The following is a 25963-nucleotide window of genomic DNA, read 5'->3' on the forward strand; positions in this document are numbered from 1 at the left end:
TTTTCTCTCCAAGTTGCTTTCCGATTCTCTTGTAGCCCATCCCAGCCTTGTGCAGATCAACAATCTTGTCCCTGACGTTCGTAGAAAGCTCTTTGGTCTTGCCCATGGTGGTGATGTTGGATGCTGGTTGTTTGGGTGTTGACAGGTGTCTTTTATACAGGTAACGAGGTGAGGCAGGTGTATTTGATGTAGATAATTGGTTGGGATTGGGGCTGTGTCTTAAAGAAAGACTAACTGGCTTGTAGGAGCCAGAATACTTGCTGTTTGTCCAGGGGGTCATATACTTGTTTTTCCTCATCAGATTGTTATCAATTTTTATAAATTCATATGATGTGATTTTCTGGAATTTTCTTTGGGATTCTGTCTTTCACTGTTAGAATGTACATATGATTAAAATTGTAGATTGTTGCATTCTTTGTAAGTGGGCAAACCTGCAAAATCAGCAAGGGGTCAAATACTTATTTCCCCCACTGTAAAGCATATACGCCAGACAAATTTTCAAGGGCAGCTAAAATGGTTTCACGCGGTCTGAGCAGTTTTCAAAGCTAGCTAGCACCAAAGTCAGACAGGAAATGATTGGTGCGCCCAGTCAATCATTTACAATGAAAGTTGAGCAGCAATCAGACAAGTGGAGCAACAAGCAGGAGCAATCATGTGAAACTGTCACGGTCGTGCTTCTCTCACACGCACTCCGCCCGCAACCGGAATTTAATAGACACTCATTGGCTTTGGCTTTTGATTCGGTCTTATCAGTCATGCAAAGCAAAAGACGATGCTACTGACAGAGTTTTAGTTTCAGTATTTTTATTAAAATATATGTACTGTGTAAATAACAGTTTACAGTTAGCCTACTGTGCATGTCTATGTATTTACTTTGCGACGACTCACAGTCTGTTCACAGTCTCTGTACTCCCGTGTTGCTCTCAATAACAGTTCCACTTTGTTGTCGGTCAATGCAAAACAAATACCTGGTGTGGTTCTTCGTCTGTATTACTTTCTTCTTTCTACAAATGTTCTGCAACTGCTGAGTAGACCATCTGCTTCATGTTTACACCGGCTCTCGCATGCCCAGTGTACCTGAACGGCCACTAGATGTGTGTTTTCAGCTAAAACGCTGCTGTGGATGGAGAAGATAGTATTCGTTATAAAACTGTTTGAAAACCGTAGTGTGGATGTAGCCTGACATTACCCCACTCCTCTCTCTACTCCTCTCATGTCAACCCTCCCGTTTTCCATTTTTCCGTTCTCACTCGGTATCCTCCTGTTTAAATGTTTCCCTGTAAATCTCCCATATCTTTAACATTTATAAAATCAAATAAAAACCTGCTGATCGTATTTAAAGTGTTTACTACTCTCTCCTCTGGTAAAGCTGGTGGCAATAGACCTATGTAAAAGATGTAGACTGTGCTTCTTGCACAAGGATGAAATAAAAAACATCCCACTGAAATGATATAAGGCCTATAGCCTGTAAACCATATGAAATTATAATGAATATAGTAAGTATAAGTAATAATAACAATATAATAACAGTATAATATGGAATTAACATTGTACTTTTATTTATTTACATGTCCCGTATTTTTAAATCTCTTTGATAACAGTTATGACTCCTCTCTGTAGCCCACTCTCCCTCTCTCTGCTCCTCTCTCTACCCCCTAAAGCCCACAGAACCTGCCTGAGCTTTCCAGAACAAAAAGCCGCTATTTCGGAGTTTATCATCGACTCAGGATGCCTGTGCTCCTTTATCTCCTAAATATTTTGGCTACAGCCTTTTTTGTTGCAGTTTTTATAGTTGAAGTAAATTTATAAAGATGCTGTTTGCTTGTGTTTGTAGTTTATTCCATAGGAAAGCTATATTTGTTAAGCTATAAGATGTTCACAGTAACCAGGCAAAGCCTGCTACCGTTTAAGTCTCTAAGACAATGGAGTTTGTTGCCCATGTTTCCTGGCAATAAAATAAACATTTGTCATTTCATGATACTTTATCATCTGTTAATTTTAATACTTCATACATTGTTTTTAGGACTAATTAAATAAATATACAGTATACTGTATAATACTACATGATGAATAACAGGCTTCAAATAGACCCAGTATTTGGTGATCGGTATCGGCTGATACTGCTTTCAGCAATCGTGAGATCAGTGATCGGCCCCAAAAATACTCTATTTAGTACGATTCTGAACAAATTTTCTGAAGTAAGCAAATCATCATCAGTATGAATCAAACTGATTATTCTAGGTTTCGTTACGTATGTAATCTATGGAAAATAATGTACTAAGTCATGTTTTTCATGGTTTGTTTTAATATTAAATTTTAGTGTAAATGCAGTAAAATGATTTTAGTCCTGCTAAAAATAAAATTCAGAAGAAACATTGAAAGCCTGTGTTTATTTTAGGCATTGTCTAATTCATCTCCAAAAACCCATACATGTGTAGTAGTAGTTCTTATTGATTTACAGAGGAATAACAAGCTTGAAGCCACCTCACAGCCCAAGTGGCCAGTAACTGCTAATGTGAGAACAGTGCTGTTTTTTGGCTGGCATGCCACCTCAGGACTCGAGCTTTAAATCAATGATGGTGCTGTCCATTTGTATCCACTCTGTTCCAAATCACTCTCCATCTTTCAGCTGAAATCCCCGCCGAGATGCGCTGTTATGCAAGAGGTTACATTTGGGGATTAGCACGTCATTTTCAAGGGTAGACATCAAGAATCCAATGGCGTTTATAGGTCACAATGCAGTTGTTATGTTTTAAATGCAACAAAAGGATGCACACTCATATGTATCACACTTTCTGTATATTTTATTGTATTTAGCTTCAGATAGATTCCTGGACCCTAGGGCTGCAACTAATGATTATTTTCATTATCGATTAATCTGCCGATTATTTTTTCAATTAATAATTTAGTATAAAAACCCCTAATAATGGCCATCACAACTTCCCAGAGTCTTGTTTTGTTCATCCCAACCAAAAGATTTTCAGTTTACAATATGACAAAGGCAGGTAGCAAATCCTCTTGTTTGAGAGGTGGGACCAGAGAACGTTTGGCATTTTCTCACTGTTATTGCTCGAAAACTTTATTTATTATTATACAAATAGTTGCATAGTAGTTGATTATTTTTCTTTCAATCAATTAATTGACTGATCATTTCACATCCACTTAAACAAATTTATTTTCAGGATAAAACCCCTTGAGATATACCATCTCGTTTACGAGGGGGTCCTGACAAAAGACATACAATAACATAAGACACAAAACAATATGCATGAAATAACAGACATAGTTACACTTATAATTTGACTCAATATAAAAATACAAAAACTTGACATTAATTAACATTAAAAAAATTCAAAGCTGATGCAATAATAATGGTAAAAATTACTATATTTGTAAGGCATCTTTTCAACGACACATAAATGCATATATATGTATATACGCATAAATACATACATGTATATATATATATCTGTATATTCTCTTATATATAACAAATAAGAGATTATTTGGAATTGCATGCTGGTTTTTCTTTTGACAGTTTTTCGATCAGTCATTGATATTTTTAAGGGACCTTCAGCATAACAAATGCCTAAACACCAACAAAACATCTTTTCTGTAAATTTGTGTAATTTCTTAATGCAATGTAGTTTTTCTTCACCTGCAGGTTTTTACCAATGGTGTACTCATCTGATTAACATCGGTAATTTTAGAGGTTCCATATGATCCGACTGAGATCTTTGCTGCTGTTTCTACATGAGATGTATGCAGTGTGTGTTTCTTTATGCCTCATGTGCAGCGATGGACATGTATGTGTGTGTTGCTGCCTGCATGTGTGTCTGATTGTTGCATAAGAGGATCTGCTGCTGTCCCAGAGCTTAACTAAGGATTTAAACCTCTCTTTCTCACTCTCTCTTGCACTGTCTCTTCCTGTGTTGTCTGTCTTTCTAGCGCTCTCTGTGCACGTTCTCTAATCTCTGTAACTGCGTGTATAGTGTAGGGGGATGATGTCATTATTGAATAAGTCAGTGCGTATGCAGATCGTATGTTTGCTTATCTAGACTCATTTGAGCAGGAACATTTCTTTCTGTTCTATGTGAATATGAAGTTCCCATAAATAACTAGCTCAATTTTAATGACACCTGCTCACACACACAGAGCCCATTATAACTTGTAATTGAAGCTGTAATTACAGTATAGTGATTAAGAAAACTAAATAACCTCTATGGGAAATTATAGTAGTAAGATGCAGTGCAGTAATGCACTTGCCTCACAAAAGTCAGAACTAACTTAGGCCTTGTAGATCTGGATAGGTTTGGATGAGACTCCACGAGCAGAACAAGAATATTTTGTCAAAGAAGCTGATATTACTGTTGATGAAGGATTTGAATGAACATGCCAATAGAATATTTTATATATTTAGTATATGTAGTGTGCAGCCTTAAACGTTTATTGCTACTGTGGTTAATAATAAAAAAATAGGATAATAATATAATATACAGCAAGTTAATGTTACACCATATTAATCTCTGTATGAAAATGATCTTCTCCTGCCCACACTGGGTGGTCAATGTTCTCTACCCGGGAGCAGCAATTAACTTACCTGTTACCTAATTGCAACATACACTAGATACGTGGATGAATACATTATTGCTCACCTGTGGCTTCATCAGTTATATTGACTTAATCCTATTCCACTTTTAAAATTGGACATCTGGAAGCCGTAAAGGTCAGTGCTTTTACTTAAGTTAATGCCTTCAACCTCAGTTTGTCCTTTTTGGTGTCACAGGGCCAATGTGTTTTTTTATTTTCCAAACGATTGAAATGGTATGGCTGCAACTACGATAATTTTATTTATTGATTCATCTGCCAGTTATTTTCTCTATTAGTCGATTAATTGTTTGGTCTATAAAACATCAGAAAACAGTTAAAAATGCACATGTACAGGTCAGTGAAAAATTGTCTATAGGTCAGGGTCATCAAATGTCTTGATTTCTCAAACCCAAAGTCCAAAATTTGTTATTTTACTACTAACGGAAGAAGATGACAAACAACCAATTTTCAAATTTGGAAAGTCACTGGCCTTAACCTTTTTGGCAGTCCAAACCCTTTTTGAGGGTGAAAATATTTTGCGACCCCCCCATACACCTCCATCCTACTCAGTGGAATCAACGTTAGGTAGCTAGCTTAACGTTGCCTTTTTTTGTTATCTCTTCTTTGGCGTTTTATAGCTGTTAGTGGATTAAACAGTGCAAAATATTTACAGTGTCCACCCAAAGTGATTTAATTCACAATTATAGTCCGTTTAGTTATTTTTTAAAACTTTTTGTGTCTATAGTAGCATTCTTGCGACCCCCATGGGAGCAGGTCCCGACCCCCTGACTTAAATGATTAAAGTATTATCAAAATAGTTACTGATTAATTTCTGTCGAGCTGTTTTTTCAGTACTGCCACTCACTGGTGGTGCTGGTGCCCACATGTTGGAAAAAAATGCAGCAAAAGTGCCCTCTTTGATGCCTACGTGGTAGATAAAATATGATAAAGTTCCATCGAAGGTGCTTTTTCCAGCAGAGAAACAGGATGCAGTGTCCTCCAGTGGAGAAAACATTGTGTGGTACTATATACACTGCCCGACATACTAGAAAAGGGTTTGGAAGTGTTTGACCATAATTGCATCACGAATGTGTGCTGGTGGCCCACTGCATGCAACTGGTGCCCTTTGTAGTTTGATTGCTCCTGCTTCTCAGACAGCCTAGAGTCTAATGAATATAGGTGTACATGACGTAGTTATTATGGGTATCAACTGGCCTTTTTTTCTGCTAAAAAAAATACATCACTGCTGGATGACAGCTTTTTTTCTGGTTGCACCTCCAACATACTCTATCCCTAAATGGTGTTTACAGAGCCTGGCACATATCAGGAGTACATTTTCTTGGTGCAGATGAACTCATATTTTGTGTTCCATACTGTTATCTTGTACCCTTATAACTTATAATAAGTGTGACTTCCAAACCATGAATGTGAATGCTATACTGGTTTTGAGTACTTTTACTTACTTTTTTGGTCCAATTCAAACATTGCTATGCCGTCTTTGTATCCAATTTAATATGGTTTTGCCACATAGAAGTGAACAAAAACAGGTAACAGGTGAAATTGAACAAGTGGTGATTCTGTGCAGCAATGATGCAGTCAAGTTAAAACTAACAATAAAGCAAATATCAGTTATAATCAAGCCATGATATAACAGCATAATGATGATGATGATGATGGATTTGATTACACTGATGTCTGTGATGATGATGTTGAGGACAATGATGATGATAATGACAATACACTGATGCTGATGAAGGTGATGACTGGCAAAAAAGGCAACAAAGAATGGCATAAATGGTTTTAAAAATGATCATTATCAATTAATAGATTAATCCTTTGGTCAGTAAAGTGTGAGAAAATAGCAAAACATTTCTTAAAGGTGACGACCATCAGTCCAAGACCCGAAGACATTCAGTTTACTAACATATAACATAAATAAATACACACTATTGACAAGCTGAAATTAAACTGAAAAGTAACTTAACAATTCTTCGGTAACTAAAGTCTGTCGATTGAATAATTGATTAACTGACTAATCATTTCAGCTCTAAGGATGGGGATGATAGTGATATTAGCAGTGGCGGTAGTGGTGGTTATTATACTGGTGTCTGTGACCCCATTTATATCGGCTATTAACATTCAATGTGTATCTCTGTACTTTACCCTGATAAGAGAAAACATGTTCATTCAGATGTAAATGCATGCAAAAAGAATTACAATCAAAATGTGATCTGATCAGCCAGACCATATTCTAGGGTTGGGTGATATGACCAAAATCTTCTATAATATGTAATTTTATATCAAGGTAATGGTGTGTGTGTATATATATATAACAATACAGTAATTGTTCTGTAAATTCAATTAAGAAATGGTTTAAAATAACCATACTGTACGATGCTTCATTGTAGTTGATTATTTTCTTCTTTGATTAGGAACTTCCATACAAACTAAAACAACTCCTCCTGCTCTGTATTTACAATTTAACTCTCCTCCTCCATGTTTTCTTGTCACTCTCTTGATCTGGCGGTTGGTAAACCAGCTTCCAGGTGCATTACTGCCACCAACTGTAGCTTTACGTCACATGAGAATGTGGTAAGCAGCAGCCTGCTGCCCCAGTCATGTTACCTTGCCTTAATCCAGCTCTGATTTGCTACCTGGCCTGCCCAGAATATATAGCAGAGACACTAAGGGATAGCTCCTGGGGTGGAAATGGTATTGCCAAATCTCTACCAGTGGACACATTTCTACCTTCGCACGGTATATACTGTCATTCTTACAAAAAAGATGCGCCCTGCAAGTTGAATCTTTGTCCAGATAACTTATCAGATACAGATAGTATGTTAATTTCAGTAGTAAACGGGGTCTACGGTGATGATGTGGAGGATAGAATGAAAATATTGTTAAAGATAGTGATATTAATGCTGATAATGATGCGAGTAATGGGGAGGAGTATAATGGTTATAAAGATAATGACCTCTTCCATGTGCACTGGTGTGTTTGTTTGTGCTGGAGGAAAGCCCCCCTGCTGTGCTCACTGTTCAGCTGTGTTATTTCTCACTGATTTACTCTCTGTTTCTCTCTTCTTTGTCTGTGCAGATTGACTTGGAGCCAGAGGGCAAGGTATACGTGGTCATTGATCTGTCCGGATCTTCCACTGAGGGTAAAACCACCACAACACACTGTTTTACTAGTGAAAGGAAATAATTCACACATCAAAACACACATGCATACACACAGGCCTCTAGCTTCAGGACGGTGGTATGTTCTGGTGGAAAGTTCAGCAACGGCATGCGCAAAGCCTGCGGTAATGAGTCTGGAAAGGTGCAACTATTTAAAGCTAATAAGCCGTGTGGGTTGTCCTTCTTCTAGCATATCAGCTACTGATATCATGAACTTCATTACAATTTCATATAACTTTATTTCAGGTTTGGAAAATGCTCAGTTCACCATTAAGATCCATCAGATTCCAGACAAACTAATCATATTTACCTGGAGTTTCTGTCAGAAATTTGAGGAGAAACGGTTTTAAAAAAGGAAATAGCGGTATATCTCACAAAACTGGTGATGATTAATCAGTTATTTATTATACACATTATTTATCTCTGTCATGAAAGTAGCAGGAGATGCGTTATATTATTTGACAGGACTGCATGACAAATGGAAGCATTATGCAGGTGGGAAAGGCTATCAACAAGTACTGAATAATATCAAAAAAAAAATCTGATACATTTTGTTTTTTACAGCAGAAAGACGCAGTCAGCAACTAGCTGGTGAACATAGTGGAGCATTTAGCAGCTTAATAGGTAGACATTTCCTTCAGGAGTTGGTGGAGACCAAAAACAGAGCAAAAAGAGACTGGCTATTTGACTTTATGTATATATGGATATTTGCCAGGTGGACTGAAATACCATCATGATATTATTCTGTAACTGTTGGTATGTAAATTATAGAAGATTAATATTGTCTTTACATCTTGTTCTACGGCCCCGAAGTGGTCAAAACATCAGTTATTGCAGGTTTAATATTATACACTGTAGATTCGTCTTCACTGCCAGGTTACTGCATTGAAGAGAGTGCTATAGAAAGATTACTGTAAAAAGAAAAAAGGCCAAGCATGAAGCTTACCCCTTTTCTCTCTTGGGGCCTTTCCAAAACTAGACTCTCGCCACTTCCACTCCGTCACGGAGTGAACTCTGGTCTGAGTCACACTCACAGCCAAATTGAGCCCTCTAACCCGCGTAGGGTATACATACAGCGGCCAACCTATTTTTTTATGAAAAGATTGATATTCATTGTAAAAGAAAAGCCTATATATTTGAACCTCTTTAGGCCTTATCTTATATGAAAAATATTACATTCACAAATACAACATTTCAAAATAAATCAAACATATTGAAGCATTATATAGTCTGAAGAATTACAATCTGTTAAAATGTATAAAAACTTAACTATTTTTCTTATCTATTTTTCTTTAATGCCTTTGTTGCTTGTTACGTGATCCTCCTGTGTATCTAGTTGTGCCATGGTCTATTATTCTCGTTTAATGTAGGCTATTTTGTTTTGGCTGAAGATTTTCGCATGAGATGAATATGATTCACTGAAAACAACAGTGTTATTGTCTATCAGACAAGAACTTTTTTTTTTATTAAACACAGTATAACCTTTGGGCTACGTTGTTAACCTGTGAATGGTGATATGAAATGTTAATGTAGTTTCTGAATTTAAAAATCCTACATGTTAACCAGCGAAGTCACATGGAACTCACATTTGAAAGAAAGGTCCCCCATCGTCCAGCAAAGGGTGTTACACACCTTCAACAAGCCAGCATCGGTGCTCACTCGGCGTTGGAGGATTTAACAAACCCACTACCACGCCGCCCTTGTTGGTTTCGGATGGCACTCAATGTAGCGGACCCTCCGCATTAACGCGGAAACGGAGTGGAAGTAGAAGTAGATAGGAAGAGCGAGGAGCAAGCAGTTTTGGAAAGGCCCCAGTTCTCTATTTCCTTCCTCCTGTATTTGTTAGTATTGATTAAAAATGAATACATCCAGGATATTGCTCTCAATTAGCCTCTCCACACACATAAACTCACTGACATTGCTGCCTGATAAGAGCAATTTTCACCTGCACCTGTGTATCTTCACACCTGGTTATAAATAGAAACAGTTATCTGCCTACCAGTGAAAGTGTGCACACACACACACACACATACATATATATATATATATATACCATAAACTGTAGATATATACATATATTTATATATATATATGTATAATTATTTATATATTTATTTATGTGTGTGTGTGAGTATAGTTTCTCTATGTTAAGACTGATAAAGAGAGCAGGAGAAAGTGAAGAGAGAGGGAGTAGATTCTTAAAATAGTAGGTAAGATTGAGCCACAGATTACTACACATACACACATATGCAGACTCAGGCGTTTGTGTCTTGCCTTCTTCATCGATGATTGGACACTCTGTTGTGACCCCACGACCCACTCTCTGCCCACTCCTGAACTTATTCCCTGAGTTCAGCCGGCTTGAGTGCTTGTCATGTTAATGTATGATGATAAAAACAAATGGTGTGTGTGTGTGTGCCGATAGGAAGGCTGGAGAGCAGTAAGGGATGGAGAGATGGAGGGTGAGAACTAGAGGAAGAGGTGGTATTTTTAGCAGATTTATTTTTTTTTCCCCTAGTGCAATCTGTTCTCTGCAGCTTCAGAGGAAGGACTGGCTTCTCTTTCCTCTTTCTCCTCTCCTCTCCTTATGCATCTGTTGGTCTCAGGAAGCAAATAACAATAATCTGACCTAATCCATCTGCAGTCTCTCCCTCTCTGTGTCTGGATTCCCTGCTCTCTCTTTCTTTATCCTTTTCTGTTTCTTTTAAACACATATATTTCCACATTCCTAAAGCTAAAAATCTAACCTTCACGATTGCGTGCTTAAAATGACCAGAGCAACATTTTTGGAAAAGCTTTTTTTTTATATAATAATAATAATAACAACAGCAATTCTAGTATGTTTAATTTATTTAATTATTGAATGTCAGGGGGTGGTGATGGCACAATGGTTAAGATGACTGCCTTTGGTGTGAGAGACCCAGGTTCAATCCCCCACTGTGACCCATCCACCATTGTGTCCCTGCAACTAACACTAAACCCTTAGTTGCTCCGGAGGCGTGTGACCTCTGACATGTATAGCAGTTGCTTTGGATAAAAGCGTCAGATAAATGTGATGTAATTGTTTTTCAAAAACTAGTTTACAAAGTTCTTTGCAGACTTGAAAGCAGTACAGCTACAAAATAGAAAAAAATTAATTAAAATAAAGAAAATTATTAAAAATAAGAAACATTTTTTTAATCTTTAAAGAAGTTTACAAGTGTATGACAAAAGTTTGAAATCGTGTCCAGTTGCTCTATAGTATTGAGTTTGGCATGCTATTTCATAAGCTTACAAGAAAGCCACCTTTATACCACAGGCCCCTTCTGCTTCAGATTTATAAATACCATCTAATGTCATTTTGCATTTCTGTCAGTTTAATTCTGTTGTCTTCAAGAAGACTGCCTGGGTGGGACTGATAGATGGATGTCATTTCTAAAACCACTCTTTCTTCCACATGCTTTTAGATTTAGCAAGCATTGCTGCTAGATTCTATCATGTATTTAGCTACGTGACGCTTGTACAATCCCTGCTATTTACCATATGAATACTCCTTTATAGCTTTATTCACATAATGTGACACGAGTCTGTCTTGTCTAACACATTTATGTAAGAGAAATGAGCTGCCAGTATTCAGTATTCATCCTCCCGTGATGGAGGATGAATAACTCAATGATTGTGTCTTAATGAGTGACAGCAAAAGCAAAAGCACTGTTTGTCAAAGTGACTTTGTGATAAGTAAGTAGCAAGGATGTTGGAGAAAATATCATCCGTGTTAATGCAGTCACAAACAAACCAAAAATCAACAGAACAATCCTCAATACTTGATGTATCTGCGTGCTAGAAATGAACTTGCCAAACATCAGTTATGAAAAGTTTAACCATGAAACGTTTTAGTTTTAGTTGTTTTTTCTTGTGGGTTAGATGGTGGTGCAGTGGTTAGCACTGTCACCTCACAGTAAGTAAGTTAACCCCATGTCAGCATGGGTTCTCTCGGGGTGCTCCGACTTCCTTCCACTGTCCAAAGACATGCAGGCAAGGATAATTGGTTACTCTAGATTGTCCTTAGGTGTCAGTGTGACTGGTTGTTCGTATATATGTGGCCCTACGTTGGACTGGCGACCTGTCCAGCATGTACCCCGCCTTTCGCCTGATCAGCTGGGATTGCCCCTTCTCGACCCTGCACACAGGATAAGTGGTTGACGATGGATGGATGTTTTAGTTGTGTTTTTAGTGTAATTTGTTGATTTCATTCATTAATGTTGTACTTCTACAACAACATTTAAATCTAGACACCAATAGTGCACAAGGTTCAATGTTGTTACTGTAACTCAAAACAAGACACAAGTATTTAAATCTTAGTGGAACCTTCTCACAGCAATTTTTCAGTGAAAGCATACACCTGACAAATTTACTTGAGAGAGTTTTTGTCTTTTCTAGCTTCTACTTTTTTTAATTCCGTCCTAATATATAATTGTGAAAATGTATCTACTGTATTTAACATTTTCAGCATTCTTTCAGTGGTTTACCTTCAGCTATAACTCCTCTAAGTGTTTCTAGTTTTTTTAGTTTTATTTTATTCAATCTTAATAAATTGTTGCACACATGTTTCTACAGCCTTATTTAACATTGGAGGATCCACTTCAACTTCTTTCAGTGGTTTGACTAGCTACAACTTCAATTCCCCTAAGTGCTTCAATATCAGTGATTGTTGCCATTTCAAAAGCTCCAAAGAATGTGCACACTTTCACACTTTCATACGTAAATGCAGCCATTGTATTCAATCTTGAAAGTTTAATTCACAAATGTATCTACAGTCTTACTCAACATTTAAGGAGATACTTCAACTGTCACGTCAGCTTCAACTTCATTTCCTCTAAGTGTTGTAATTGAGTATTGCACAAACAGATCAACTGCCACATTATCTTCCTTCAGCAATGTCTTTCTTTCGTTTTTGCTGATTGTGTTTTATCAGAAAAATGTAGTAATCATTATATGAGAAGCAGATGGATTGTTGCCATGGTTGTATTGTTAGTAATTTTTTATGTCATGTTTGTTTATATCACCATCTGTAGTACAGCTTTTCACTGCTGGTCTCCTACATGTTTGTGTCAAAACTGAATCTTCCATCTGTCTAGTATGTGTGTGTTTATTGGACGTCCATCTCCTAGTTGGTCATTCGGCACAACGCACGTCTGTCTCCACGACTATCACTCTTAACTGTTATCATGCCTCATCACTCCTCCTTGTCAGCATGCCTGTGTGTATGTGTGTCCTGGACAGATGGATGATGTATTATGTAAAACAAAGTGATCCCAATAATGGCCTGTTAAGCTGACACCCCTCTCCCCCCCCCCCCACCTCTCTCACACACACACACACACACCAACACCACCATCACACACAAATAGACAGAAACACAAAACACACACTTTCGCTCACATACACTCCTACTTTCACACACACACACACACACACACACACACGCACAGAGTCCCTAGACAACCTGTCTGTAATCGAACTCTGAAGAGGCTCAGCAGTAACCACATCTATAACGCACCCAGGAGAGGGATGGAGGGAGAGAGAAAGAAAGGCAAACTAGGACAGGAGCACAGAGAGAAGGAGTGTGTGTGGGAGTGAGAGTGGAGGTGGTTCTCTTGTCTTAAGGTTACCCTCGGAAAGCATTTATGTTTCCGGGGAGATGCAGAGAGGAAGGGAACGGCTGGTTGGATGGTGTTCGCTGAGGAGGAGTACTTTAATATGCTGTCCTTCGTTTTAGTGCCCACACATGAAAGTATAAATAGCATGCACACGTACGTATGCATAGGCCTCTGGTAGGTGTGGGGTGTTTGTGAGAAAAAGGCAGGGGGGGATGAGAGGCCGTTGAATGATTAAACATCTCAAGCAACATGATGCAAATGATCCTTATTTGTTCAAACCGTCTCAGGAAGTACAATCGATGTGTGTAAGAAAACATACGGAGCACTGTGATTGTTAATACTCTTCTAAACTGGCTCAGAAACACACAAAAGTTCTGTAATTACCTCTTTGCAGATTTATTTTTGTTGATGAAGTTGTGTCTGTTCACTCAACAGCCTCGGGAACCAATGAGAATGAAGAGCGAGTGTTTCGAGAGAGGATTGGTCCTCGCCGGCGACAGGGCGCCGTCCGAAGACGCGTCCATCAAGTCAATGGACACAAATTCATGGCCACCTACTTGAGACAACCAACCTACTGCTCACATTGCAGAGATTTTATCTGGTAGGCAACACACACAGATCTGTCTGACCTAACTTACCTGCTGTTAACATTTCGTTAAACCAAGCTGGCTGAAATGCTGACTCCTCTGTGTGTGATCTGATAGGGGCGTGCTGGGGAAGCAGGGATACCAGTGTCAGGGTGAGTACTTTTTTCTGGCGGATTCCAATTTCTCAAATAACATTGCACATGATGTATTATTTAAGCATGAGAACACAGGAGGGATTACATGGTGCTGAATGACAGCAGTGATTTGGTCTCAAGCCACCTTCACCCAGAGCCATAGATGAAGTGCATTACATCAACACGAGAATACAAAGTAGTATAAAAAAAATCTTTGTTGCTTTTTCTTCTGTGGATGTAAACATCCTAAAAATCCATCTGGACTGACCTGTTGAGGTACTTTATTGTTGCCCAGACTCGCAGGGAGTTACAGTCATATTGGTTGACTGTTTACCTTGTGATTGTTTTGATGGAAGATAAAATAGGTGCCAACTCAAGAACTTTAGATTGTATTTCACCAAACCCTGCCCCTCCTTTGTAAACATTGAGTTATCTTAATCCCATTTTAACCACATGGTAGTTGTCCCTGCTAGATATGTTAGAAATAATTAATTTGAAAACAGTGGCATTGAAAGTAATCCAGGTTTTACTAAAGCTTCCAATATTAATGTTTTCTCTGGCGAGTGGGCTGTGCTTCCTTAGTTATGGCTATTATTAATGCAATGATATAAAAATATTAATAATTCAGTTCACTTTAAACTCTATATACCTCACTGTGTAGTACTAATTCTTTCTATACGTATGTGAGGATGTGAATACACAACACTTAAGTGGAAATGTCAACACTCTTTGTAGGCTTTTGTAGATTTTAATTATACTGTTTCAGAAGTTTTAGAAAATTGCTTTCTTACATTTTTATATTGACTTTTTAATGTGGGTCACATTCAGCCGATACCCCCTTTAATAAGACAAGTCCTGGCATAGATATTTAATCAGTGTATCGAATTGATGCATTACTTTCAGAATCACTGGAGAACTTTTATCACTTTTATTCTTCCGGGGTATCTTAACTGGGGATAACGTTGGTAATAACATCACATATTTGATGTCCCTCTGCTAATCAAATTGAAACTAATTGTCATGTAAACTTTGTTTGATGTTGCTGTGCTTCCAGTGTGTACGTGTGTCGTCCACAAGCGCTGCCATGAGCTCATCATCACCAAGTGTGCCGGGATGAAGAAGCAGGAGGACACGCCTGATGAGGTACACTCAGTGACATGCAAACACCCAAGAACACATAGAGTATGGTGGTAGAACATTTATTATTTATTAATAAACTGTTACATATCTTACTCACATAAAGACGTGAAAACACACTGAATCGTGCAGAAAACACTGAATATAACTTACCATTCAGGCTTTTAGTGAAAAAAATCTGTGTTAACATGTGTACACTGTGTACTAGCACTTGAGCCACATGCATTATTCCTCCAATAATGCGACGGTGACCTCTTTGTAAAACTGTGCGTGTGTTTGTTTCTGTGTGTGTCTCCCTCTGTAGGTGGGTTCACAGCGGTTCAGTGTTAACATGCCCCATAAGTTCAGCATCCACAACTACAAGGTCCCCACCTTCTGTGACCACTGTGGCTCCCTGCTGTGGGGCCTCATGAGGCAGGGCCTGCAGTGCAAAGGTGAGTTCATGTGCACTGGGGATTTTTACACTGGGAGCGCACATCGATGCATTTGAAGGTGCTCACGTTTTGCTACTTTGTTGAAGCCTAAACAATACATGCATATATTTATTTAAGTCAAAGGCTGTAAATATAAAAATTAAAGAGGACATTTTCAATACTGCTGTTAGACGGTAAATCTCAACACACAAGGATTTTAAAAAACATTTTGAGAAAGGTAATTTGAAAATAATCTGCCACGTGTGTACATGAATATCTGTAGGTATATTAACATTTTATATAATTTTGATAATTATTTGAATATATTAGTTTATGAATCAATCAAAATGTGAAATATTTGCTGATTCCAGGAACCTGCAACTTCTTAAATTTGATGCTTTTCTCAGTTAAAAAAAGAAAAAAAAAAAAAAAGAGATATTTTTGTAATAGTTGTGGACTGAGATACGGCAGAAAATATTCATTAATAACGGTAGTTCTATAAAATGTTGTTGTCGCATCCCAAGATGATGTCTGCCGTATTAGCCCAGTTATTTCTTATCTTTCAATAAGTGGCACCATGGTGCCTAAAATACTACCTGTGTATTGATGGACACCTGTTTGCTATTGATCACACCTGTGACCTTCCAGCGTAACATTAAATAAAATTCCCATGTTTGAGTCAGAACGCCTTTCTGTGTTTAACCTGAACCGTTTCCGTGTGTTTCTTTGTTTGTTATGTAGTGTGCAAGATGAATGTGCACAGACGCTGTGAGACCAATGTAGCTCCTAACTGTGGTGTGGACGCCCGAGGGATTGCTAAGGTCCTGTCTGACCTGGGAGTCACACCCGACAAGATCTCCAACACCGCGCAGCGCAGGAGGAAGGTAATGAGTCACTCTGACTGTGGCACCGCACATTTATTCCCTCATAAAGACTGGAAACAGGGGGAAAACAGCTAACCTGGCTCTGTTTAAAGGTAACAAAATCACCTACCAGAACCTCTAAAACTCACTAATTAACATGTTATATAGTGTTTGTTTAATCTGGACAAAAGCCAAAGTGTTCCTTCCTGGAGTCTTGTCAACACTGTGAGGTTGCCAGGCGGTTGATGGTCAGCGGATTTTGTTACCTTAGAAGAGAGCCAGGCTAGCTGCTACGCTAAGCTAACTGGCTGCTGGTGGTAGATTACATACATTAGATTGATACATTTACTGTATAGACAAGTGATTTTATCATCTTCTCTTCTAACTTTTTAGGATGCTCAAAGTGCTTTAAACCTTTTTTGAGAAATTATTCAGACAACGCAAGATATTTGTCTTGCCCGGGATTTCATTCTGTGTATTTCTGCAGACATTAATGGACAGGAAATAATAAAGTCACATGCTTCAGCTGAGAAACTGAGATTCAACTCCCTGACTTATGATTCCACAATTTTCAGAGGGCAGCCCAAAGGAACGGTCATGTTGTCTCTCTCTCTCTCCAGTTGACTCCAGGGCAGGACCCTCCCCAGTCTCCTCCTGAGCTCTCTCAGGCTGAAGACAACAGCTTCAGCCAGCCAGCTGTCCCCACCTCCCCCTCACAGCAGGGTAACACTGAACACATCACACACACAAACACACCATTAGAAAAATCAGATTTGACACAAACAGGCGGATATTTCAAAGCCCTTTGAGATGTGTTCTTAGCGGCATGTGGTTTTAACGTGTTAATTTTACCAGTAAGAGGTAGCATTTCCATTTCAGTAATAATATTATTGCTCCTTTTAAAAAATAAGTTGTTAAATGTGTTATTGTTGCTGTATATATAAGATTAATCTTGAGTTATCTAAGAATTATCCCTCACCGCCCACCTCCATTTGGTTGTCACAGTTAGTCATCATCCTCTCACACTTTGCAAGCTGAGAAATAAAAGTTAACTTTCTCATTGTGGAAAGATTCCCATTTTTGTTTTATTGAGCCAAACGATAACAACAACACCGGTCACTGCTGTTATTTTATCACCCCTGGTCAGTGATACTGTAACTGAGTCATCCCAGGTTTTAACAGAGGTGTGATCATCATTTTTAAAGGTTTATTGAAAAGTAATCAGCAGCAAATGATGAGCAATATTTCTAAAAACTAGCATAACAAGCTGAACGCTGACATTCAGCCTGTTTTCACTGATGTCTGATCTGCTTTTCCGTTGACACCCACAGACTTGGCAGGGTTAGAACGCCTGCAGGACGCACTGTCACTCGACCAACAGGGACCCCAACACACCTCCTCCTCCTCGTCAGCCTCCTCCACCACCTCCTCTTCCTCCTCGTCTTCCTCAGCGGGCAGGGAGAACGGACAGATCCAAAGGAGGACCCTCAAGGACTTCAACTTCATCAAGGTTCTCGGCAAAGGGAGCTTCGGCAAGGTGCGACGACACAGAGGAGGCGTTTGTGGGGGATGTTTATTTATTTACCGCTCATTATTTTCCTAAGAACAGTTATTTTATTTTAACACGCCGTTAGCCAGAGTTCACATTATTCATAACTGCTGAATTATCAGGAGATGTTGGGGAATTTCAGGGACCAGAACAGGTGGCAGCAGCTGTGTGCAGTTTCCCTCTCAGCCCTACAGTGTTTTAGCGTCTTTCAGCTCATTGTTTTGATTTTATGGTCGCAACTTTACTTTTTTAGTTCACTCTCACCACTCTTATTAGTATTCTTTTCAGCCAAAACGCTTTAAAAAACTGACACTATCTGAACAGCATCAGACAGCTGACAGAGTTAGCCAGGAGCTGGTGAACATCCATCTGTCCGTCCATCGTCCACCGCTTATCCTCCGTACAGGGTCGTGGGGGCTGGTGAACATTTAGCTGCTAAATAGGAGAATAAAGTGGAGACTGAAACAGAGCATAAGAATATTGAATATTGAATTTACTTCGGCCAAATGGCTAAAAAAGGAATTAAATGTTTTGTTGTGTCTGCTGGATGTGTATATAGGGAACAATTGGCCCAATAAACTCTATGTTTGTTGTAATTACAGCTCATAAAAAAATCAGTAATTGATGCTTTAAAGAGCGTCTATTTTAAACTAAAAGTTTTTCAAACATTTGCACAATTATGCGATTTGTCGACTGTTTATCAACCTGTAGTTCAAGAATCATGTTCGACAAACAATCCGTGCTGATTGAACGTAGATATCCTCTTCACAACATACATTATTTTCAGTGTATGAATATATTCTACACCTGAAGTTGAAGTCTATTAACCAACATTATCTAACCGTTAGAAAGTTTGCTTACTGATCTGCTTTTGTTCTTTCTGCTCACTTCCTTTCTTCTGTTTTTTTCACCCATCTTTCACGGCATCATCTAAACCCCTTTGCTCTCCCTCCTATCTCCCCTGTCTTTTATCTCCTATGCAGGTGATGCTAGCGGAGCTGAAGGGGACAGAGGAGGTTTACGCAGTCAAAGTTTTGAAAAAGGATGTGATTCTGCAGGACGACGACGTGGACTGCACCATGACCGAGAAGCGCATCCTCGCCCTTGCCCGCCGACATCCCTACCTCACCCAGCTCTACTGCTGCTTCCAGACACGGGTAGGACCAAGGGACAGCACGTGCACATGCAGATTTGATAGTTCATCTTTGTTTTCTCTGTCTCATACCTCTCTCTCTCTTTGCAGGACCGTTTGTTTTTTGTAATGGAATATGTGAATGGAGGAGACCTAATGTTCCAGATTCAGCGGTCCAGAAAGTTTGATGAACCTCGCTCTCGTTTCTACGCCGCAGAAGTCACCTCAGCCCTCATGTTTCTGCACCGTAACGGGGTCATCTACAGGTAAAAGTCCCAAATTGTTTTACGAAATCTCTCAAATCACTTTGAGCAAGAAATATCTTATAGATTCTTTATGCTATTTCATTTTCTGTCTTATTTTAGAGGTGAATCCTGATAGGAAAGTTATTATTATTTGAAGAACTACTGTAAGGTTTATTAAAGAATTTTGCAAATCGTTATCTTACCAGGAACATACCAGAAGGTGTATGACATGTTTTACACTTTTATTGCTTTACGGGGTGATTCTCAAGTTTTGTTTTTTGTGTTTTTTTACTTTGCCTGCTCACTTCTCCCAACAAGACCAACTGTTATGGAAACCAGATGGTGCTAATTCTCTAGCTCTCCCTTTTTCTTTCTCAGGGATCTGAAGCTTGATAACATCCTGTTGGATGCAGAGGGACACTGTAAGCTGGCAGACTTTGGCATGTGCAAAGAGGGCATCATGAACGGAGTCACCACCACCACCTTCTGTGGCACGCCCGACTACATCGCCCCTGAGGTGAGCTGAGCTGTTGTATTGTCTCCCTTGGTTTTTCTGTTGATTAGATATGCAATGTAACTAAGTATATTTACTCAAGTGCTATACTAAAATGCAGTTTTATGTTACTGGTAGGGCTGCAACAGTTTAAAACCAAAAGATATTCAGTTTAATATCATAGAACACTAGGAAAACAAGTATGACAAGTATGGTACTTACTTAAATCTGGTTGTTGTCAGGTAAAAATCTTGTCTTCTCCAAAATGCCAACCATTGATTAAGTCTGAAAACTAGCCTGGTTTCAGCACGACTTTTATCATTTAATCTAAAATGTTTTAGAGAATATTTTCAGCATGTCTCCGTCCTATTTTCTTTTTTACTTTGTTCCCTTCTTTCCTTTCCTTCATTTCATCTTTTTTCTTTTTTCTTTTCTCTTTTTTTCAACGGACCCCAAAAGATAAAATATCCCTCAGACGGCTGTAAATTATCTCTAATTTTGCCCTTAAAGGAAACTATGAATTACCTTTTGTGTTAAGCTCTCTTGACCTACTACCAGAACATGGCAAACATCAGAGTGCTTGATTGTAGTTAACAGGTGTGAGTGAGACATGATATATTTTATATTACTTTATACTCGAGTACTTTGCACTCGTGGACCTGTGTTGCAGTACAGGTGGAGGTTGATGTCACAGCAGCATCTGTTCATGTGTCATGTTGTTGAATCCAGATCCTGCAGGAGCTGGAGTATGGTGCCTCTGTGGACTGGTGGGCCCTGGGTGTGCTGATGTATGAGATGATGGCCGGACAGCCTCCGTTCGAAGCCGATAATGAAGACGACTTGTTTGAGTCGATTCTCCATGACGACGTCCTCTACCCTGTGTGGCTCAGCAAAGAAGCTGTTTCAATCCTCAGAGCGGTACGGGTCGTCTCGTCACCTTCACATACTTCTTTCAACATTTTCTTTATTTGATTATAAGAGTTTGAAAAGCTCGCATCTCATCTTCTTCAGCAGTGATTTAAATTGTCCAATAGTTTAAATTTAGATTTTGTCACAATCAGATACTGTAATGGACACAAATGCCCTGTTTTGCTTTTTGTGTCATCATTGCACATTTGAGACTTTTTATTACGAAATCAACAGATTAAAATAGAGAAATATTATGTTATGTTGATTCCACAAAGAGATTTTTACTCATTTTGGGGGCCATAACAAGTTAACTCTGGTCTGAATTTGGTTGAGAAGGGAAGTTTTTTGGATGTCTTGGTTACACAGAGCCCCACTTTGTGACATGTATTACCATTAGATTTGAGCCAAAGAGCTAAGCATCCAATTTTCTGATGATTGTTTAACAACATTTGCTGCGCTGAAGGTATTTCCAGAATCATCGGACTTTTCTGAAGATCTGGATGGAAGATTATTCCGCCTGTCGCGTGATGAAAAAGGATTTTCAACCTCTTGTTGAGGTTGAAGTTTTTGCTCTTTTTTTTATAACATAAGAAGTATATGAATATCAGTATTTTATTTAAATATATGACATAACAGAAAGCAACATCAATATGAACAAATATAAAAGACAGTAAAATGACTTCACGTTGTACAAGTTGAGCAAGGAGATGTATGTCATTCCCAGCTACTGTCTTTATTCAGGTTAAAAATCTTTTTTATGATGCAATACATTCAACACACAAATTCATCCAGATGGTTACAAGAGTTTTGTAATTTTGATTCTGGAAGCGCCTTCAGATCAGCAGTTCATTTTGTTCATCACAAATCACCACAAATGTTTTATTGGGAAAATCAGATGCTCAGCCCTGCTGTGACTTTAATTTGTAGTGGTAATACATGAGAAGAAAAAGTGGGGCTAGGTTACAAATAACAGTTGTTGCAACTTTTTTAACTGGCTACATTTTAATGTTGAAATGCAGGCACTCTGAAATGACAGTTGTATGAAATCTAGATGTCTGAAAAGCTTCCTTTTTTGCCAGATGTAGCCAGGTTTTAACCTAGATGTCCAGGTCTCTTTTCACCTTTAAATCACCATGCTGCATTATGAAATGGATGTCTGTGACCTCCAGAAATTTACTTTGAAAGTATTTCATGCAAAAAGGTTTCACTTGAGATCTTTTAGCTGTTTGTCATTGTCCAATGTTTTTGTGGGCGTTGTTGTCATGCTATCATTCATGTTTCTATCCTCAGAGCTAACCACACGAACAAATGAAACACATTCAAAGTGCACTTAACACAGAGGTGTTACGATTCAATTTGCTGTCATTCTAAGAAGAATAAAAAAGTCAGTCACAGAGGTCAAAGTAATAACGATGCGATCATAAAACCACAGTAGATGCTCTTAAAATACTGAACAAACAACAGAAGAGATGAGGTGCAGCTTTCAGTGACAGTAAATAACACCAGCAATCTGCTGACCTGTTTCATCACTCTGCCACTACGCCTCTTTGTTTGTACCATCCGCAGAGCCATTAATACCTCAGCTCTATTATTAGCACTCAAATGCTTTCTGCTTGTCCTCGTCATTTTATGGATGAAACCACAGCAAAGTGTCTTAAACAGGGGTGGTTTTTCAGACAATATAATTTCAAATTAAAAGTGCTTATTGTGTGTGTTTTTATGTGTAGTTCATGACCAAGAACCCGGCCAAACGCCTGGGCTGTGTGGTGAGCCAGGGCTGTGAGGAGGCCATCAAGACTCATGCCTTCTTCAGGGAGATTGACTGGGTCCTGCTGGAGCAGAGAAAAGTCAAACCACCCTTTAAACCCCGGATTGTAAGAAACACACAAAGACAAACACAAGCACACACAATGTTTTTTTTTTGTTTTTTTTTACATCTTTACACAACTGTAAGTCCAACAAAAATGTGAACTATGATGTTCCAATGTTCCAATGTGACATTTTTACATACTTGGTTTAAATGCACTTATATATATATGTATTGTATTATGTATCCTACATTTAAAAAAGTAAAACTGTAGGACACTGGTTAATCTTTTTGGCTTGTTACTCCTTAAAATTAGGCAGTGTGTATTTGTGACCCCATGTTACAGGTTGCACATCTCTATGAGTTGTGAGCAGTTGAGTCTTTTTGCTTCTCAGATTGATTTATTTGAAGAATGTGTAGTGGCCTGAGTAGGACTGGGTTGTGAATATCAACCACTGTTGTGTACCGACCAAAAAGTGTCCATAGCACTGAGCATCAAATAGTCGAGTACTAAAAACGACAGCAGCAAAACCTGAGTGTGCTTGTTATTGCTTTGTTATTTATCTTTTCATTTTTAAGAGAAACACTGTTATTTCTCTGAAATGTTATATGGTATTTAGGCTGTATTTGATTTTAAGAAAGGTTCTTCCATGGGTGCTTTGTGTAAGTTAAACACAAATGCATTCAAGAAGTTTACATGCATGTTTACATTTCTCAAAATAAGGTATCATTTAAAGCATTTTTGTTTTGGCATGCTATTTGCACTGGCACTTGCACTGGCACATTGTCAAACAATACCAAGCTTTATATCTGAGGAAGTAAAAATTTCCTGAATTTGAATCAGAATCAGATTTATTGCAAGGTACATTTTCACATACAAAAAAATTGCCTTGGTATATTGGTGCTTAAAAGTACACATAAACATAAATATAGAAATATAGATAAAGAAAAGTAAAGAGATCAAAAATGTTCAAGTACAAAATATATAGTATACAAAATATTCAAAAACTTGCAATCCATGTTTCACAATAAAATGCAAAAGCAAAGATTAGAAGAAATTCTCAAAAAGAAATGTTCTTGACATTAATAAAGATTTATTATGAAATACATATACGCAATAATTAAATATTTTTGTCAGTCATATACAGAAAAGGCAGTAAGTCTTAGCAGTCAGAAGGTGTCGCTCTAATATCACTTTTACAGCACTTGATTGTCGTGAAGTTTCTTCCACTGACGTCCTTCCCCTCTGTATGTGTGTGTGTGTGTGTGTGTGTGTGTGTGTGTGTGCGTGCCTCTGCAGAAGACCAAGCGAGATGTGAATAACTTTGATCAGGACTTCACCAAGGAGGACCCTGTGTTGACGCCTACAGACGAGGCCATCATCCGACAGATCAACCAGGAGGAGTTCAAAGACTTCTCCTACTGCGCCCCCGAGGAGACGCAGACCTAACACACACACACACACACACACACACACATTGATCCAACAACACTAAACCTGGCACGTACGCACACATTGCTGACACTCATACATGTGTAGAACCATAAATCCCTTTACAAAACACACACACACACACACACACACTTTGAAGCTATTGGTTGTTGTTACTTTTGGAATATTCTTTACTTGCATTGTGTTGTTCTTGTTGCCTGGGTTTATTATGAATATAAATATGAATATGACTATGAATATGAATATACACACCTGCACATGCTCTCTCACACACATTCCCATGTGCACACTTTCAGTGCAGATTTACACACACACTACAATCCCAAGTTTTACTCACACAGACACACTTTCATACACCTACACAAGCTCACTGCACATGCTCAGACAACCGAACACACACACACACACACACACACACACACACACACACTCTCACACACTCACACTCTCACACTGCTTCTCTCCCCAGCACCATTATACATGTGGACTGTACAGTAGGTGCTGGGTGCAGAGGCCTGTATATAGCCTGTGTTGAGTGGCTGTATTGTGTTGGTATCGTCTGCTAGTAAAGGAGAGTCGTGGCGCATGGACAAGCACCCTACCTGTGTTATTACTGTCCTTATTGTGGACCAGTTAGGGCCAAAATACCCTTTGTGCAATACCCTGTACTATCTATATATTTTATGGTTTTGTTTGTTAATGTGTTATATTTGTCTTTTTTTTTCTCCTCAAGTGTGTGTTTTTTTGTTGTTGTTGTTAGATTGTGGTTTGATTGAAATCTTTGCTGTCGTTTGACACACTCACTCCATATCTTCCTGTTTTGTGTGCATAAAGTGAATGTCGAGCTTACAAGTTACAGGCTATTGAACTAATTATGTGGAGCGGAGTGTTACAGGCGGCCTGTGTAGCAGTTAAAAGCCCGATTTCCAGCTATTTCATCCCATCTGCTAGTTTCAGAGTCCGTGTCTGTTCTACCGGCGTGAATGTGCTGGCCTGTGGGCGTTTTTTTTTTTTTGTTGTGAATGTACGTTTTCATATGTGTGAATGCATGACTTTTTTTCTCTCCCGTCAGTGTGGGACTTTTTGTCTTCAGCATTTCTGTTTCTATAGTTACCATCAGTGTTTTCAGCCCCCCCCTCCTTCCTTCCCCTCTGATCCAAAGTACCAATTCCCCTTTCCTGCCTCCAGCAGCCGTCTCACTCAGCCAAAACCACTTGCTCTTCTGACTTTTGCTTTTTTTCATGGCTTTTCTTTCTTATTGCTCTGTTTCTTTTTTATTATTATAATTATAATTATTATTATTATTGTAAAGTGTATCTGGAGGAAACCTTTATGTAAAATACTATAACTATACTATCATAGGTCTGTTAAAGCCAGGGGCGAAAAGAAATGTGGAAAACCAGCAGCTGAATACCTCTTATTTCAAACACACACACACACACACGCACAAAACACCACATACAGACTCTCTCCTTTGCCTCCTCCCTCTTCTTCTCACTCTCTTTCTTACAGACCCACACACACATGCACACACAGAGAAGGACTGTTGTCGCGTGTACTGTACAGTGATCTGAAGGCGAGCTGGTTGCTCTGTGTGCAGTAGAGTCGGTGTGTAGTGAAGCTTTGTGCACCCAGGGGTAGGGCTGTTCCTGGTCACACTATCTTACTCTGTGCCAAAATGTAGTGCAACAGCCAGGCTAGTCCTGTCTGGTCTGATTCCAATAAAACACTGAGCTGTCTACATCACTCCCAGACTCCTCTGTGTCATCTTTCCTTCCTGTTTTTTATCGATTCTCGCCCGCTGCTGTTCAGAGGCAGTTCTGTTCTGTGGGA

At 38.7% G+C, this 25963-nt stretch overlaps 1 protein-coding gene across 1 annotated transcript in view; it reads left to right on the top strand.

The window, feature by feature from the left end:
* Positions 1 to 25876, top strand: part of prkcea (protein kinase C, epsilon a) — a 43706-nt gene extending 17830 nt beyond the window's left edge. Inside the window, exons 2-15 of the mRNA XM_046068591.1 lie at positions 7687 to 7750; positions 13844 to 14009; positions 14113 to 14147; positions 15184 to 15272; positions 15571 to 15700; positions 16421 to 16563; positions 17163 to 17265; positions 17874 to 18079; positions 19075 to 19248; positions 19335 to 19489; positions 19847 to 19985; positions 20691 to 20879; positions 22598 to 22744; positions 23978 to 25876. Coding sequence (XP_045924547.1) covers positions 7687 to 7750; positions 13844 to 14009; positions 14113 to 14147; positions 15184 to 15272; positions 15571 to 15700; positions 16421 to 16563; positions 17163 to 17265; positions 17874 to 18079; positions 19075 to 19248; positions 19335 to 19489; positions 19847 to 19985; positions 20691 to 20879; positions 22598 to 22744; positions 23978 to 24127 — 1890 coding nt within the window. The 3' untranslated portion in view covers positions 24128 to 25876. The remainder of the gene's footprint in view (positions 1 to 7686; positions 7751 to 13843; positions 14010 to 14112; positions 14148 to 15183; positions 15273 to 15570; positions 15701 to 16420; positions 16564 to 17162; positions 17266 to 17873; positions 18080 to 19074; positions 19249 to 19334; positions 19490 to 19846; positions 19986 to 20690; positions 20880 to 22597; positions 22745 to 23977) is intronic.
* Positions 25877 to 25963: the final 87 nt, after the last annotated feature.

This window comes from Micropterus dolomieu, linkage group LG14 (genome assembly GCF_021292245.1).
Source record: "Micropterus dolomieu isolate WLL.071019.BEF.003 ecotype Adirondacks linkage group LG14, ASM2129224v1, whole genome shotgun sequence".
Taxonomy (NCBI): Eukaryota; Metazoa; Chordata; class Actinopteri; order Centrarchiformes; family Centrarchidae; genus Micropterus; species Micropterus dolomieu.